General features: G+C 44.0%; 1 protein-coding gene across 1 annotated transcript in view; it reads left to right on the top strand.

Moving 5' to 3' along the window:
• The first annotated feature begins 11,898 nt into the window (after positions 1 to 11,898).
• POLB (DNA polymerase beta) overlaps positions 11,899 to 19,377 on the top strand; it is a 47,017-nt gene continuing 39,538 nt past the window's right edge. The window contains exons 1-3 of the mRNA XM_089670248.1: positions 11,899 to 12,107; positions 15,643 to 15,700; positions 17,855 to 17,921. Of these exons, the coding sequence (XP_089526374.1) occupies positions 12,047 to 12,107; positions 15,643 to 15,700; positions 17,855 to 17,921 (186 nt within the window). The 5' untranslated portion in view covers positions 11,899 to 12,046. The remainder of the gene's footprint in view (positions 12,108 to 15,642; positions 15,701 to 17,854; positions 17,922 to 19,377) is intronic.

Raw genomic sequence — 19,377 nt, forward strand, 5'->3', positions numbered from 1 at the left:
TACACCGCTGCAGTGCTTTCATGTGCATTTAACCACTAAGATACCCGGCCAATTCTGACCCTTCTCTCAGAAGTGTAAATATCAACATTTGTTTGCTAGAAAGTTACTTAGAAGCGCCAAACATATATTATTTTAAGCCAAGGCCCTAGAGAATAACATGGTGGGTGTTGCAATAGTTTATGTCACACAGATTTTGTGCATATTTAATAAAAATGCGCAAAAGCACAGTATAGCAGCCAATTATTTGGAAAAAAATTAAAAGATATTAAAATTTTACACGTCCCTGGAACGGCAATAGACTACAGTACTTATAAATCTGTATAAGCAACTCTTTTAAAACCTTTACAGGTTCCCAGTTTACAGTTCCACAGGAGGTCAGGTGTTAAAATGATTGCTCTTGTCATAATGTTTGCAGTGATACATTACATGTTAATATTATTATACAGGATTTATATAGCGCCAACAGTTTGCTCAGCGCTTTACAATATGTGATGTATGGTGTGTCATGCGTGGTGCAATCACCATTGACATATAGACATGTGCGGTTCATTTCGTTCCAAATCGCATGTTGGACAAATTTTTTCGTTATTCTGAGATTTGGATATATCCGAATAACGAATTACAAAAATAACTAATTTAACCACTTGGTAACTGTGCTATAGCCGAATAACGACTACAGCACTGTTACCCAGTTCTGGGAGGGCGTCTATGACATCCTCCCAGAACTCACTCTCCCACGGGCACCCGGCAATTTCTGTGATTGCTGTGTCCTGCGGACACAGCTGATCATGTGATGATGTAAAAGGCCAATCACAGCAGCCTTTTCCCACGTGACCAGCTGTGTCCAATGACACAGCAGATCACGGAGTAAATACAGTTGCCAGTTAACGGCAGCACTTTCCTCACGCTGTCACAGCGTGAGGAGTGTACTGCCGATAATCGGAAGCTGTCACAAGGAGATTGGCACTGATGACCAGTGCCCCGATTATCAGTGCCCTACAGTGCCGCCCATCAGTGCTTCCCCTCAGTGCTACCCATCAGTGCCGCCCAGCAGTTGCGGCCATCAGTGCTCAGTAGTGCTGCCCATCAGTGCCACCTATCAGTGCCCAGCAATGCCGCCAGTCAGTGCCATCAGTCAGTGCTGTCAGTCAGGGCTGTCAGTTAGTGCCATCAGTCAGTACTGTCAGTCAGGGCTGTCAGTCAGTGCCGTCAGTCAGGGCTGTCAGTCAGTATCGCCCATCAGTGCTGCCTATCAGTGACTATCAGTGCAGCATCATCAGTGCCTCCTTATCAATGCCCACCAGTACAGCCTCATCAGTGCCGCCTATCAAAGCCCATTAGTGCTGCCTATCAGTGCATCAATGAAGGAGAAAAATTATCTGTTTGCAAAATTTTTTAATAGAAACAAAGAAAAGCTTTTTTTTTTTCAAATTTTTTGCTCTTTTTTTGTTTATAGTGCAAAAAATAAAACACTCAGTGGTGATTAAATACCATAAAAAGAAAGCTCTATTTGTGTGAAAAAAAATGATAAAAATTTTATTTGGGTAAAATGTTGCATGACCGCGCAATTGTCAAAGTGTGACAGTGCTGAAAGATGAAAATTGGCCTGGGCAGGAAGGGGGTATAAGTGCCCGGTAGGCAAGTGGTTAAACGAATCCAAAATAACTAAACGAAATTTGGCCGAAATTCAATCCGAAAACAAATTTGAATTTGAAAATAAATCGAAGACAAAATAAATAAAAATATTTGAAAACAAATTTAAAGCGGAGCTCCACCCAAAAGGAGAACTGTCCAGACAATGTAGCAGTTAGAGGGTTGAGACAAACCACTTACCACTGACAAGGGTGCTTACAATAATCAGCTTTTATTTATTTATGTAAAACCTTTATTCCAAAAGGAAAAAAAACTGTTGGAACTGCTTATAAAGTGTTAGGTGGAGTTCAGCTTCAATTTGTTAGTCAAGGCCATCCAAATCTGTGAGTCTAAAGCAAGCTATAGATGATGCAATGTTCTTTCTTGCAGCCAGGGGTTTCAGGAAAGAAAATCGTGCAATTCCCCTATCAACACAGTCAGTGTTGATGGGGAAATCTCTTCAGCAGTGATATTGTGCTCTGCTGGTGGGAAGCCGTCCCTGCAAGCAGAACATGATGATCACTGCAGGCGACTATAGCCGCTGGCAGTAATCGCAAGCACAAAATCCAACAGGCTGGTTGTACTGAAGTCGATCGATGGATCGACTTCAGTACAACCAGTCTGTCCATAGATGGATCAAATCTCAGCCAGTCCCTGCTGAACCAGATGAGATGCAATCCATCTATGTCTGGCTTAACAATACCTTCCCCCCATACTGACATTGCTGCTGTCCAAAGGAGTCTGCTTTACTACATCATCCAGAATGCAGACACTCTAATACAGGTGTGTGACAGGTGTGTTACTGGGCAGATCACACGGTGAAAGCAGAGGGGTAAAAAGCATACCAAAAAGAAAACTAATGCAGACACTTCATCTAATGATTGGTAAGCTGCAATATACTACATATTTGTTTTTGGGTTTAATACCACTTTAACCTGTTAAACACCAAACTGCCACCATATGTTTCATTGGAAACACAAACCGTTCACAAGAGTTGCAATAACAACTATTCAATGACAATTCAATAAAGCTGCTACACCACTTCTCTGGTGTTAATCCCTCTTGTTTCTGTATTGTGCCAAGTTCATGAAGCATTTGCAACACTTTTGGTTCTGACAGCGACTCATACACCAAATTCAGGCATTTCTAAAATGCTTAAAAAATCACATTAATCATACTAAACAATCAAATAAATAGTGTCCATATGTTCCCATGTGAAGTCCATACACCATATAACTCTGGAAAATATTGTAGAAACAATAACACCGTGATCAAACTCCACCACAAAACGAAATGAATAAACTCACCAGAGTTATATGCTGATCAAATTATAAATCAGCATAAGCGCAGTTGCTCTGGGAGCGATGATTGTAGGGAATATCCCGACTCTAGAATCAATAATCTGCAGCTGTGGAAAATATCCAGACTCAAGGAGCGATACTTTGCAGCCAACCATCCAGCATGCATGGAAACCTTTTATATGATCGTTGTTTTCTCCATGAATATTGGAACCACACTCAGGAATAAAGAGAGGACGTGATGGTGCAGTACGTTTAAAACCAATTACATTTATTAAAAACAAAATAGCACTCACAAACAAGGTGTCCCAGTCGACACTAGCATAATCCACATAAGTAAATGAATGGTATGAATGGACGAGCCCCTCTCACCGTGGACGAACAGCCGGCAGTCACAGGAAGCGTCCTGATGTCACATCCATTAAGCCCCATCCTACGTGTTTCGTCAATACGACGTCCTCACGAAACGTGTATCTGTTAGCCTGTTATCTCAATTTAGGAACAGCAGACACCAGCACACAGGTCTTGGTCAGAGTTGTAAACAGCTAATTGAGGCCTGGCAGGATGTCTGTTTCTACGGACCATAAAAAACTCTACAGATTAACACTTCCCTCTGAGCTATTGTAAAACAATAACAAAATCCATTAGTTCTGTCACATATGATGTATAGGGCAATTAAAGCACTAGGAACACATAGTGTGCCATAAAATGTCTACACAGAAAGCCTCTGCACAATTCACAACTTAACAAAATTCACAAGCAATTCATAAAATCCAACAGGACCAAGACACATTAATATTAATGTAACACCCTACTGTAATACTGGTTGCAGGATGTTAAATGGACACAAGATGGCAGTGTCCTGCAGCCCAGTTACACAGACTGTATTATTGCTTCCATCACAGTTGGCCCCATTTGTCAAGGAGCTCCTTTATTGCAGCAATTGCTACTGTGGTCCAAAGAGGAACTAATCCCTACAGAAGTATGTTTTGCACATTCTTTAATCGCTGCCTAATTCTACACACCACCTTATGGGTGTTAAATGGGTACTGTCCAAATTAAATACCAGTTAAGGGGGCAGCTCCTTTTCTTTGTGTTCACCCCCTATTAAGGAACTTCTGTCTTTGCCTCAAGGAAGATTTGAATTCTCATGTGCACCAACTAGGGCCCCATCAAGCGCACAGAAGATCAAATACTGCCGTTTAAAGGGACATTGACCTTTTTAATTGAAGAGCTTTTCTTTCCTCGGAATTAAACCCAGTCACCAGCCCCTGAGGGCCCAGAGTGAGTTGGCCTCTCTGTTCGGTAGTTTTTTTTTTTGGCTCACTGGGGAAGAAACATCTCAGGACTGGAGTTACCGTTTAAATTCTGAATTGCAGGACATCTAGAACTGATTGAGATTGTGCTGTGTTATGACCCTTGCCTAAAGTTACTAAGAGTGATAGCTGTTATTTCATGCACATGTTTCTCTGTTGCTTCACTGTGCTTACACTTGACCTTAATACAACCAAAATATCAGTTCACTCTAAACTGTGTGTGAGTCTATTTTATGGTTGCAACCAGAGGGTTCTTCTGGTCAGAGGTCTTAGGTGGTGTCAGCAGGGGTTGGGCTTCCAGAGCGGGGTCAAGAAAGACAGGGAACCTGAAAATATTCAGTGGGCCCTGATGTGGTAATGCTACATTAAGTATTCAGTATATTTAAATGGGGAATACTGAACAAATCAAGGTCATACATGGCTAAGTTGGCACATACAAAAGGGGAGTAAGCAATCTCCTCCCTCCTGGGTGACAGACCCATCTGAATTACAGTGTGTTTGGTAACCCGGACACGAAATATAATACTGAACAATAATCTACCAGTTTCCAGAATGCATCCTGTACATAGTGGAAGATGATAATATTAGTGTAAAACTGTGTGTAAGGGAGGACTATGATACAGTCATAAACGTGGTGACCTCCCAACCACTACCCCTTAAACCGGGTATTTGGGCAGATGTTCTCTGTCAACACCCCTTTGATTTGATAGAAAAAGTAAGTGCAGACACACTTTCCTGGTTTCCTATCGGCTGTCACCCCCTGGACACCGAGTTGCTTCCAGTCCGTGCAGCATGATGCTCAAAGCTCTGCTCCTTCGCTGTCCCAGGGACAAGTGTGCTGCTGTACCCCACCTGTAATGGACATCTCCAGGAATCTTCCCAACTTGACCAAGTACTCCGGGTACACCAATTGCACTGTGGTATGTGACATTCAGCATGCACAGTACAGTTGCATAGGGCACACTACACTCACACAGTGTACACTGCACACATACACAGAGCATAACCCCCTACCACTTAGCCCCCCTCTCTCCACACTGATCCCCAATGTCCCTCCCCCCCCCCCACTTAGCACCAATGCCCCCACTCTCCCCCACTTAACTCCAATGCCCCACTATTCCCCACTTAGCACCAATGTCCCCCTTCTGCCTCCACCTAGCACCAACGTCCCCTCTTTAATCCCACATGCAGGGGCGGACTGACAACTCATGGGGCCCCCGGGCAATAGGGGATCATGGGGCCCCTGTGTCCTTGCCCAAACTCAAAAAAGCCTATGAAAAAGGTACCAGGGGCATCTCATGGGGCCCCCTACTGACTCCAGGCCCTCGGGCACTGCCCGAGTTTCCAAATGGTCAGTCCGCCCCTGCCCACATGGCACCAATGTGCTCCCTCTCCCCCCACCTAGCACCAGTGGCTCCCCTCTCCCCCCACCTAGCACCAATGCACCCCCTCTCCCCCCACCTAGTACCAACGTCCCCCCTCTCCCCTCACCTAGCACCAATGGCTCCCCCCTCTCCCCTCACCTGACACCAGTGGCTGCCCTCTCCCCTCACTTTGCACCAATGCCATGCCACCCCCTTTCCCCCCTCTTAGCGCTAATGACCCCTCTCCCCACTTAACATTGCGCTTCTACTGTAAGTTGTAGTAGCTCTTCTGAAGCAACCCCTCTCTCTGATACTCTGTAGGTGGGAGATATTGGATTGGGAAGAGAGCTCTGTACTGGAATGGGGGTTGTAAACTGACCTGTGAGATATGCATTCCTGACCTCTGCACTCTGTACGTAACTCACTCCTGAACTCTGGACTCTGTACATAGCACATTCTTGAACTCTGCATTATGTACACAGTACACTCCTGAAATCTGCTTTCTCTGCATAGGGCACTCCTGAACGCTGCACTCTGTATGCCGTGCACTCCTGAACTGGTGTATTGACGGGCAATCTGACGCTATCTGTGAAGGGCATGAAAACCACGGGAGCACAAATCACATATTTATATGTGATTTTGTACACCCGTTCCGCCCTGTAGCAGTATTTCTGCTATAGGGTAGTCAGGAAGCGGTTACAGAAGCGGTTTGTGTTAAGGCGCTGTGTTACTTTAACTAACAATTGCACGGTCATGCAATGCTGCTCCAAAATGATTTTTTTCCCCCACGAATTGATCTTTATTTCGGTGGTATTTGATCGCCTGTGCATTTTTTATTTTTTGCACTATAAAAAAAAGGCCGACAATTTTGAGAAAAAAAACAATATTTTCAACTTTTTGCTATAAAACATGTCCAGTAAAAAAATTTAAAAATCAATTTTCGTCATAAATTTCAGCCAAAATGTATTCTGCAACATGTCTTTGCTAAAAAAAATCCCAATACGTGTAAATTAATTGGTTTACGCGAACGTTATAGCGTCTACAAATGGCGGTATAGATACTGGGATTTTTTTCATATACTAATAATGTTGGTGATCAACGACTTATGGCGGCGATCAGAGACTTATGGCGGCAATCAGCGACTTATGGCGGGACTGCGGCGCACATTCAGACACTGGGGGGAACTGACTTGGGGTCACTGACATCCCCAGTGACACCAATACAGTGATCAGAGCAACAAAAAAAAACACTGACGCTGTACTAATGGCACTGTGGAGGAAGGGGTTAACATTTGGAGGCAATCAAAGGGTTAACTGTGTGAGGGGATTGTTTCACTAGGGGTCGGGGGGGTGCTTCACTGTAACACACTGATCTGGAAGGCTGTGCTCAGCGATCCAGACCAGTGTGCTCAAACTGACAGGGAGGAGAGCTGCAGTGTAAACAAAGCAGCCGTGCTGCCTGTCAGTGTTTGCTGGTAATCGCCGGGGTCCGGCGGGTAATCATCGGCCAGGACCTGGTGATTGATACCCGCGGCCGTGAGCGGCGGCGCGGGTAGGGCAGTCACGCGCCTCGCGCGCGCCCCCTATCCGAAATGCAAAATCACGTATGTATACATGATTTTGTGCAGCGGTGCCGAACTGCCGATGCAAATGTACTGTGGCTGGTCGGCAAGTGGTTAATAAACAGATTACATCAAGAGTCCTCAGCATCAGGTTTATTTTGAGATGATTATATTAACATTTGTTTAGAGTCTCTGAGACTAGGAAGGAAGGGGGGGGTTGAAGCAGTCAAAGCTGGATTGGGCACAGAGACCCCAAATCTATATCCTGGTCCTTCGGTTCTCAAAGTCTGTGTGTTTTGGGGAGACATGGACTTGAATCCAAAGTCAACTGCTCCAAAGGTCTTCCCAGGCACACAACAAAGAATAGAGCTCCCTCAGATGCCAAGACCATGGTCATAGGCAAGAGGCAAGCCTGCAGTCCCTTCCAAAAGCACCTGTCTCGTTTGGGTCTGTCACATACAGTATGTGACTTTAACAAACACAACGAATAAACTTACAGGCATATGTGTATCTAAGGGAGAATAGATAAGACCTTCACTGGTGTTCTTTAGGAAGCTAAAATGGCTGCAGTAATTTATGGCAAATCTTTATCAACACACTCCCTATTTTTGTTGAACGGAATAATAAACACAGGTGAATTTGCAGTGAATGCCCAATAGATGGCTCCCTACTCAACACAATGATGATATACAATGTGATCAAATGATCCCTATACCACTCAAAGTGGCCCTGTACCAGGAGTCGCAATCTGCTGTGTCCGGTGGCTACAGCAGTCATGGGTGGAGCAGGAACAGGCTGGATCACATACATGTATGTGATCCAGCCTGCCTGTGCTGTCCGTCCACAGTACATTTATGGCAATTGGGTAACTGCCCCACAGGGTAACTGACAGAGTGACTGCCCCTCAGAGTAATTGACAGACTGACTGCTCCTCAGAGTAATTGACAGAGTGACTACCCCTCAGAGTAATTGACAGACTGACTTCCCCATGAAATAACTGACAGAGTGACTGTCCCACAAAGGTAACTGACAGAGTGAGTGCCCCACAGAGGAACTGACAGAGTGACTGTCCCACAGAGGAACTGACAGAGTGACTGCCCCACGGGATAACTGTCAGAGTGACTGCTCCATGGGATAACTGACAGAGTGACTGCCCCACAGGATAACTGTCAGAGTGACTGCTCCGTGGGATAACTGACAGAGTGACTGCCCCACAGATTAACTGAAAGGGGGACTGCCCAACACAGTAACCATAGCTCCTAACTGCCCCTGATTTGGAGGGACTGTCCCTCATTCCGAACAATGTCCCTCTGTCCCTCCTTCCTCCTTATTTGTCCCTCATTTTGGTCTGATCTATATAGTTGTTTTTCACGCTCTAAAAGAAGATTCATGATGTCATTGCACATCGGGTCCCACTGCCCAAGCTAAGGCAGAGCTCAGGGGTGTTCTAATCAGCTGGCTCCTGAACTGCATATGCACAGTCAGGGGTGGACTAACCATTTAGAAACTCGGGCACTGCCCGAGGGCCCGGGGTCAGTAGGGGGCCCCATGAGATGCCCCTGGTACCTTTTTCACAGGCTTTTTTGAGTTTGGGCAAGGACTCCGGGCCCCATGATCCCCTATTGCCCCATGAGTTGTCAGTCCACCCCTGGTCATCAGGCACTATTTTAAAGAAACTTGCTCATTTAAACATATTGAAAATGGATTTTTGGAAGTAGTGACTGGGTTAGACCTACTCTAAGTTTGATTTTTTTTTTTGGTCTTGTTTACTTTTGCGGTTTGGGAATGGTAAAATCATGTAGCTGAGCCACATTTTTTACCAACCACAACCACTCCCCCTTAAGTTGCAAAGGCAGCAGTCTGGGGTGTACTTATGTCGTATGCGTCTTGGCATAGTAAAATGTATCCTCACTGTTGTGCTCGGCAAGCAGTACCACTCACTGAAAATGATGCATTCAACTAAATTGGGGCTGCGCTGCAAAACAGCGCCACTTTCACATGGTTGGGTTGTAGCAGCAGAGCAACTTTTTAGAGGTTAAAGTGGAACTATAGTCATAACTTTTTTTTTCATTTTAGATAGAGCAAAGTAGGGTTATAACCCATGTCAGATTTTGTTTTCACCATTTGTGTCCCTTTTTGGAGATTTTCCTTCACTTCCTGTCCCATAGCCAAACAGGAAGTGAGAAGAAATCCTTCCAAATTACGGGAATCCCATGGGAACCCCCTAGTCACTAGAACCAGTGTTCCCATTGGAAGATTTGTTCTCTATTACTTTTCTGAGGACAACCCAAAATTTGGGATTTTCTTTTACTTTCACTTTTGATGATAATGATAATCAGGACATAGAGAGGATGAATCTCCATAACAGGGGCAGAGACAGCAATAAAAACTGACAGGGGTACTAATCTCCGCTCTATCCAAAATGACAAAAAAAAGTTTTGCCTTTAGTTAAATTTTAACCACTATATGGATTTTGCACTTCCGCCTTATGGATAGTGCATGCGCACCACTGGCAGATCGCTTCTGCTGTGAACTGTCACAGCAGAAGCCGATCTGTGAGTCTTGATGAACGGATCTTCACCAGCATTTGCAGATTGTTGGGCAGGGAGGAAGAACAGAGCTGTGCCTATGTTTACATAGGCACAGTTCTGGTGTGACAGGGGAAAGTGATGGATCATGTGTCAGAGCAGAGCTGGGAACAGAATCCATCACATCCCCTTGTACCAGCACCATCTAGTGTACACAAAGCACATAGCTAGGCACACACAATCCTTTGATCACCGTAGATGTCAACCCCTTCCCAACCAGTGTCATTAGTACAGTGATCAGTGTACATTTTTAACACTGATCATTTTATTACTGTCACTGGTTCCCATAAAGTGGCAGTTAGTGTAAAAATGTCCGCCGCAATATTGCAGTCCCGCTATAAGGTGTCATATATATGTGTCATTCTAGACTCCATTCTGTCTTTCCAGCCCCAAGTCCAATCGCTGACATATTCATGTAGACTCCACCTCCGCAACATCTCCAAAATACGTCCGTTCCTAATCCCAGAAACTACTAAGCAACTCATTCACTCCCTTATTATTTCACGACTTGACTACTGTAACTCCCTCCTCACCGGCTTACCTCACCGCAGGTTATCCTTGCTTCAGTCTATCCTGAATTCTGCAGCCAGACTCATCCACCTTACTAACCGCTCCGTATCCGCCACCCCCCTCTGCCAATCCCTCCACTGGCTTCCGATTGCCCAACGCATTCAAATTGCTAACATTGACGTACAAAGCTGTTCATAATACTGCTCCTAACTATATCACCGATCTGATATCCAAATACCACCCAAAACGTACTCTCCGCTCCTCACAAGACCTCCTACTCTCTAGTTCCCTGGTCTCCTCTTCCCATGCCTGTCTCCAGGACTTCTCCAGGGCGTGACCCATCCTCTGGAACTCACTACCCCAATCCATCAGACTGTCACCTACCCTCCTCACCTTTAGGCGCACCCTGAAAACCCATCTCTTCAGGGAAGCCTACCCCACCCTCACCTAATTGCCTATCTCCTCCACTCTTCCTACCATTCCATCCCCCAAAGCCATTTCCTCCTGTACCACTATCCCCTCCCTCCTAGATTGTAAGCTCCAAGGTGCAGGGCCCTCGAACCCCTTCTGTATTGTATTGTATTGTTACTGTGCTGTCTCGTGTACTGTCTCCCATTATAATGTACAGCGCTGAGCAAACTATTGGCGCTATATAAATACTGTATAATAATAATAAGTCGCTGATCATCGCCATTACTAGTATAAATAAGTAAAAATGAAAAAAACTCCAGTATATGTCTCCTAGTTGTAGATGCTATAACTTTTGCGCAAACTAATCAATATACGCTTATTGGGATTTTTTTTACCAAAAAAGTGTAGCAGAATACATTTTGACCTAAATTTATGAAGGAATTTGATTTTTACATTTTTTTTTTATTGGATATGTTTTATAGCAGAAAATAAAAAATAGTTTTGTTTTTTTTTAAATTGTAGGTCTTTTTTTGTTTATAGAGCAAAAAGTAAAAACTGCAGCGGTAGTCAAATACCACCAAAAGAAAGATCTATTTATGGGGAAAAAAGACATAAACTACATTTGGGTACAGTGTTGCATGACCATGCAATTGTCAGTTAAAGGAAAGCATCACTGTATCGCAAAAAATGGGCCTGGTCAAGAAGGAGGGTAAATCTTCCAGAGCTGAAGTGGTTAACACAAGCGGTGAGGAGGCAACAAAATTCCTCTTTACCAATCCAACACAGATCGATCTTCAAAGGGTGCGAAAAGTGGAAATGAGCCCTTAATGATTTAGCTATTTATTTTAGAAATGAATACGATTCCACCCAGTTTATAGATTCATAGCTAGGAGCGGACTGACAACTCATTGGGCCCCCGGGCTATAGGTGATCATGGGGCCCCTGTGTCCTTGCCCAAACTCAAAAAAGCCTATGAAAAAGGTACCAGGGGCATCTCATGGGGCCCCCTACTTACCCCGGGCCCTCGGGCAGGGCCCGAGTTTCCAAATGGTTAGTCCGCCCCTGTTCATAGCATATCATCATATATTATTTCAACATCTTGTACTAGGTTCACACTGCCTCTCGCTATCTGCATGGCTCTACTCGCTGCTGCCGCTAGATGGCAGTAACGATCCAGGCATCACAACACGCCACCACTGTGGCTTTGCCCAGGTCAAACATGTCCGACGCGTCCCACGCTTTACGTCCTCACTAGTGGTGCGGAATTACGTCTTGCGGTACGTCCTGCGGCCTGAATGGAGAGTATGATCCGCGGCCTGTCGTGAATATTACTACCGGTATCAGGGCTTCACAAAGCGGCTTAAAAATGAGCAAGAGGAAGGCACCCCAGGAGAGCCTGAATGAGGGGATAACCGACTTCCTCGTAGGTGAGAGGACGGAATGACTATCTATATATCTGTATAGAGATAACAAAGCTGGGCAGGCAGACTGTGTGTGTGGGGTCACATGGGGTGAGCAGCCTGGGCCTTTCTCAGGGCTGCTGACAGACTCCAAGGCTCAGCCTGGAAGGGAGATTGAAGAATACAGAACCATGGCTGGACACCCTGTGCGTTGCCACCTCATCCCTTTAAACATGAACACATTTATTACACAGGTTCTGGGGCTGATTAAGGTGCTAATCAAATTCACTTAGTGCCTTCTGTGCATAAATCAGCCCCAGAACCTGTGTCATTCATATGTGTGCGTGTTTAAAGGGATGAGGTGGCAGCTTTATGGACACAATGGGGGACATTGACTAAAACTGGAGCACTCAGAATCTGGTGCCGCTGTGCATGGTAGCCAATCAGCTTCTAACTTGTTTGTTTAATTATGCTTTGGTAATAAAACCCGGACGCTGATTGGTTTCTCTGCAGAGCTGCACTGGATTTTGCACGCTTTAGTTTTAGCAAATAACAAACACAGAAACACTTTTTATTTTATTTTTTTTCATGAATCTTTTTGGAAAAAAGTAAAATAACAGAGTAACCCAGCTGTGAAGAAGGTACAGGAGACATAAATGTTTGTACATATTGTTAGTATGGTTCTCTATTGCAGGACAGCATACCAGAAATCAGACCATTCCAAGCCTGGGCGGCCTTAGAGAACAAATACAGTATCGTAATTATGCAAGGGGGGGCGGAAGAAAGAAAGATGGAGGACCTAAGGTCAGAAAACACTGGGAATACAAAGTATAAAAAAGAGACATAAGTAGGAAATCAGGTGCAGAGGTAAGGAAGAATGGTAAAGGAATACCAGTGAGCACAAACTCTTGCACTTTCAATGTTCTCTAATTGTGGGAGAGGGATGGAGCCAGATGTAAATAGTTGTGTTCATAAGTGAAGGTCCACTTTTACTTCCCTGCACAGTAGTGCAATGTGTTGACATGCAGTGCTATCCAGTACACTGTGGAAAACAGCAGACGTGCTGCGAACAGGCAAGGTACTATCCAGAAGAGACATGCGTTGCACCTTCTGCGATAAAATGCACCTACCTGACTGCTTGCTATCAGTAGCATGTAAACTGGACTGTGTATGCGCAGCTCATCTTATAGTTTGCCTAGGAATGTCTGCTAATCCATACATGCCACTGCCCATGAAGACGTTTTGATATTTGCATAACTCCACCAAAGTGCCAGCCCACTGCCACATCAGAGCTGAGGGCTCTTGAGAGAAGTACTGAAGCAGGGTGCTGTGATGTTTTCAGGAAGTTACGTACAGCACCCAGCAGGTCCCCTTAATCCAACCATGCTTTGCCTGCATTGCATAGAGAAGCGCAGAGCCTTAGTTATGACATCACTGGGTCTAAATAAGGTATATAATCAGAATAGGCTTGATTTAAAAACATCATTAGCATGTTGATGAGGGGGAGGGAGGAACAGAGAAAGCAAAATATACAAGCAGATTAACCCCTTCACGCCTAAGGGTAAAACAAATCTTAATACCTAAGCACAATTTTGCAATGTTGACGTGTTAGTAAAACTATACATATCATCACAACTACTTTGTACATCCTGGTGAATCATACCTGTTTTTTTTTTCAGGACAAATTGGGCTTTAATTTGGTGGTAAATGGTAATGGATAGCTCTTGATTTTTTTTTTATTATCAAAAGAAAACTGTCCCAGAATAGTAAAAAAAAAAAACACATTTTTTTAAATTTAGTTGTGTGTTTTTTGTTACTACCATAACCTACCACCAAACAACTCAAAATAAATGTTCCAGCTCTTGACGATCGCAGCGATACCATATATGTGTATGTTATTTGTTGTTTGTACCCGTAGTACAGCCCAGGAATAGTGCACTTTTTTTTTTTTTTTTGCCTAAAACACACTGACACTAATACCAATTTAAAAAAAAATCCTGACCTTGACCCAAACACTTACTCTGGTACTGAACATGATTAAACCTTGATCTAGGTATTTTTTCTTTGTTTCTATTATTTTTTAATATTTATTTATATATATTTTCTTTTTTACAAACTTTTTTCCCCCTCTATGCCAGGAGTTAGAGAGATACTATATATATATATATATATATATATATATCTCCTCCATTTATAGAGAGGAAAAAAAAACAAGTGGGCCGAGCAGTACAGTGACTGATCACTGTGATAGCCAATCAGAGGCTATCACAGCGATCACGTGACCCAGAATTGGGAGCCCCTGGTCCTGATGGTTAGAACGGGACCCGGGGCTCTCAGTGACACCCTGGTCTTTGTGCTGGGGGCACGCTCCCGGCACAAAGACAGGTGCGCAAATATGTAGGCCCACGGAAAAAAGCCCAGTTCTGCGAGGCCGCATATTTGTGTGACGTCAGCATCAAGGGGTTAAACTGCAGATTGTAAGCTCCAAGGAGCAGGGCCCTCCTTTCCCTCTTGTATTGAACTGTATTGTTGCTGTATTGTCTCCCGTTATATTGTACAGCGCTGAGCAAACTGTTGGCACTATATAAATCCTGTATAATAATATAATAGTAACTGCAGCTTTCACATGCATTTTGGTAAGGCAGCCCATTCATTTTATTGCACCAAAATGCAAGTGTTAAGGGACCTATGTCTTTTTTTTTTTTTGTCAACGCAACACACTAATAGTTTTCAAAGTTTTTACAGTTGTTACTTTAACAGGAATAAAGTTAAATTCTTTCAATGGCCACCTGTTCTGGTAACAGCTACTATAAGGATCTTCAGTTTGGGTAGAATTGCTTGTGCTTCGTTTTGTGTAAAGAATTAAAGAGAGATGTCACCAATAAGACACACAAAAAAATGTGTGATTTATATAGATATGTATCAAACTTACTCATTGATTCAAATAATTACATTGCCTGATCTCCATTAGAACCACCTTTTAAAGTGGTTCTAAAGTCTAACGTTTTTTTTTTTACCTTAGTGCATTAAGGTAAAAAAACCTTCTAGGCCACAGAATCCCCCCTCACCCCCCTTATACTTACCTGAGCCCATTCTCAATCCAGCGCTGTGGATGAGAGCAGTGTCTTTCTCTGTTCTCTCCCTCCTCACAGGGCAGATTGAGAGTAGTGGGAACCATTGGCTCCCGCCAATCAAATCCTTTGATGAGGAGGTGGGGCTTAGGCACCATGTCTGTGCCAATAGATGCAGCCAAGGTGTCTCGGGAGCAAATCTGCACGAGTACCCCCATAGAAAGCTGCTTTCTATGGGGGCACTCGCCGAATAGGAGAAACCAGGAGCGCCATTGGGGGACCTCAGCAAAACTATCGCACAGAGCAGATAAGTATGACATGTTTTTGTTTTTTTGTTTTTAATTAAACTTTAGTATCACTTTAAATAACTCTTTTAGATAAAGTTGGTCTAAATTGATACATCTGGTAATATCAGTTTATGCTGGAACTATTGCAAACTTTTTAGTAATGACAAGAAATGTAATTATCATATGCTTGTGTTTATATTTTAGAACTTGCCAATTATGAACGGAATGTCAATAGAGCCATCCATAAATACAATGCCTACAGGTAAGGTCATTCACTGAACTCCTGCTGTTTGGGTAATTATTTTGAAGTGTGTTTAATATAGCTGGGATTGCTGACCAGGTTTACCAGTACCTGAATGCTTTTCTTAACTTAGATGCCACATAATCAGATATTTAAAGGCCTGTCTGATGAAAACCTGAGTAGAAATAGAGCTTGTTCCTTAAATTGTAAGGTCACCTTTTTTAGAAAAAAGGAAAGGTTAAAGCAGACCTAAAGGCTTAATAATATTACCTGTCCAATGCTCCTGCACTAGTGTCTTCTTCTGAGTGCCGGTCTTTAGGCCTCTTCATTGGCCATTGGGGATGATGTCACTCTTGGAGAAGGCCATCATACCTGCACTTAGAGATCAGCCTGGTGCTGTAAGCTGAGTTGCGCATGTGTAGCTCAGTTTACAGCGCTGGAGAAGACAACAAGCAGGCAGGAAGAGGCAAGAGACTTTAACATCCTACACCCTCTCCATGCCATTGTCCTGCTTCATTTACTTCTGTGGGTGATGAGCTGTCAGTACTCCCACAGCTGTTGCAGCAGTCAGGGATTTGAAATACTCGCTCTTTCTTCCCTTTTTTTCTGTAGGTCTTCTGGGACAGATCAGAGAACTTCTGATTGGTCGGCTCTGGCATATAACCCGTTTGACTAATTGGAATCACTCTGATCCGTCCCAGAAACCCTACAGAAAGAGGGAAGAAGAGCAGGGATTTTAAATCCTGGATTGCTACACCAGCTGCATAGGCACTGATAGCTCATCAGCCACAGAGGTAAGTACAGTGGACCAGGGGGGGTGGTCAGGGTGTTGGTTCCCATTTTCATTTTTTCTGAAAAGGTGCACTAACCCTTTAATCACTTCTCCTCTCACACGTGCACAGCCTGTGGCCTAGAACAGTGTTTGCATTTCTGCTATGGATCTCTTTTTTTGACAGTAACTATCATTACTTAAAGTGGAGACGGGCACAGCACTGGATTGAGATCAGACTCAAAAAGGGGTTCAAGGTGATGCTGGGGATAGCAGTTTTAAGGTGGGGAAAAAAAACCTTTTACCTTTATAACCACTTCAGCCCCAGCGACGTCTGATACGTCTCTCTGGGGTTTGAACCGGTAGAGCCAGCAGTCAGCTTTCACATAGCAATGATTGCCGTGGCTAACAAGTTGCTTGATCGATGTTACATGCAGTGGGATGGGATGTTCCACCGAGAGAGCCAAGCTACCTTCTGGTGCATCCGTGGGCTGGCTGGAGACAGTTCTTGTTTGGGAGATATTAATGTTACTTACAGGTATTCTTTTTTAGAAGCTTGAAGTCACCAGGGCATGCGCACTGCACTCTGAATAGACAGCATATTCGAGTGTGCCGTCCATTGAGAGTGCTGTGAAGCAACCATGACTCCCGTGTGCATGCACAGGAATGACATCATTGCGGCTCGACCATTCAAATGGCCGGATCCTACAAACTTGGAAGGAAGCCTGTGTGAAGATGGAAGCCCTGGCATCGCTGAGAACACGCTGCTAGAGGACTTCGGTTTAAAATAAGTGTATGCTAGCACATTATGACATTACCTTGCAGCGTAATGTAACCAGAGTTTACTATTGCTTTAAGGAAATCCCTTGGGGCCGCCAGGTCAAAACTGACACAGTGATTCTGTGCTGTTGTGTGTCCCAGTAGACATCTGTGGGACTGCCGACACGGGGATCACGCAATACCTGTGCATCCCCGTGCAGGCAAAAAATGGCCCTGCATGGGGCACGCAAGTAATCAGCCATGTGAATGAGGCCTAATGGCAATTGAGAAGAGGGGGGGGTGTACATGCTAGAAGGCAGAAGGACCATATGTGCTATACAAACCTGTATACTTTAGTGATGTTTTGGGGGGAGCACATCTAGTGTCCTCAACTAGTTGGGTAGATTTCCTTAGTCATTGAAAGATTGCTTGTACTAGAGAGTTGTTTGGCATGTGTTTCAACCTCCATAATTTAGAACCTTGAAAGAAACCACAGACAATCCTATGTGGGGCCTATTAAAAGGTCTGATGGAAAAAGTGATGATTTTAGCATATTATATTCTTGTATGCTGCCATATTATTACAAGAATGGAATGAGCTGTATACCATTCAAGAACTACTTTGTAACCTCACCCTCACCCTTGCAGGAAAGCCGCCTCGGTGATTGCAAAGTATCCCACAAAAATCAAGAGTGGAGCAGAAGCAAAAAAATTGGTGAGCACTAAGTGTGTGTGTGTGTAAATTGCATAGGGAGATTGTGGATCATTAAAACTGCACTTTAGGTAGATATTTAAAAAAGGAAAACCCATTTTAGTAATCAAAGTGTATGTAAACATTAAAATAAAAAAAATGTCAAATGTCAGTAGGCTGGGGGGGAGGTAAATCCTTTACAAATTTTTAATCCGGTAGGGCTGTTCATATGTGCATATTGCAACTGTATATTTTGTGGCTTGCCTGTTGTGCAGCATTAAAGTGAACCTGTACTGGCTTTTCTAAGGGAAAATACCTGTGTTAGTCATTAAATTGATCCCTACATCCATTTGAAGATCCTTGAATCCTAAGCACAAGCTCTCCATGGGGTTGTGACTTCTGTCCATGTCAAGATTAAGCATTTCTTAAGCACAGTGATTTCAGGGAACTTTTCAAGGACAGCATCTTAACAGATGCAAAAATATATTTGACCGCCCCCTCCCCCTCCCCCTCCCCCTCCTGTTGAGCTTACAGCAATGAAAAGAAAATGGTTGTATTTATATCTGTTGGGTCTTGGAAAGCTTTGCTCATATTGGAAATGATTTTTTTCTCAGTCTGTTTATACACTGCGCAGAAAATTAAAGGAACAATTTGAAAACACATCAGATCTCAATGGGGAAAAATATCATGCTGGATATCTATACTGATATGGAATGGGTAATGTGTTAGAAACATAAGGATGCTCCATCGTTTGATGGTAATGAAAATTATCAACCTACTGAGGACTGAATTCAAAGACACCCCGAAAATCAAAGTGAAAAAATGATGCAGCAGGCTAGTTAATTTTGCTGAAATTTCATTGCAGCAACTCAAAATGGTAGTAGTCTGTGTGGCCCGCACGTGCTTGTATGCATGCCTGACAACATCGGGGCATGCTCCTAATGAGACGACGGATGGTGCCCTGGGGTATTTCCTCCCAGATCTGGACCAGGACAGTACTGAGCTCCTGGAAAGTCTGAGTTGCAACCTGGCGGCATCGGATGGACCGAAACATGATATCCCAGAGGTGTTCTATTGGATGTAGGTCAGGCGAGCATGAGGGCTATTCAATGGTACCAATTCCTTTCTCCTCCAGGAACTGCCTGCATACTCTCGCCACATGAGGCCGGGCATTGATGTGCACCAGGAGGAACCCACGACCCAGAATCAACTTAGGGTCTGACAATGGGTCCAAGGATTTCATCCCGATACCTAATAGCAGTCACGGTGCCATTTTCTAGCCTGTAGAGGTCTGTGCGTCCCTCCATGGGTATGCTTCCCCAGACCATCACTCACCCACCACCAAAACGGTCATGCTGAACGATGTTACAAGCAGCATTATGTTCTCCCCGGCTTCTCCAGACTTTTTCACGGCTGTCACGTGAGCTCAGGGTGAACCTTCTCTCATCTGTGAAAACCACAGGGCACCAGTGGCGGACCT

This window comes from Staurois parvus, unplaced genomic scaffold (assembly GCF_062004578.1).
Source record: "Staurois parvus isolate SC_StPar_1 unplaced genomic scaffold, SC_StPar_1.0 ptg000088l, whole genome shotgun sequence".
Taxonomy (NCBI): Eukaryota; Metazoa; Chordata; class Amphibia; order Anura; family Ranidae; genus Staurois; species Staurois parvus.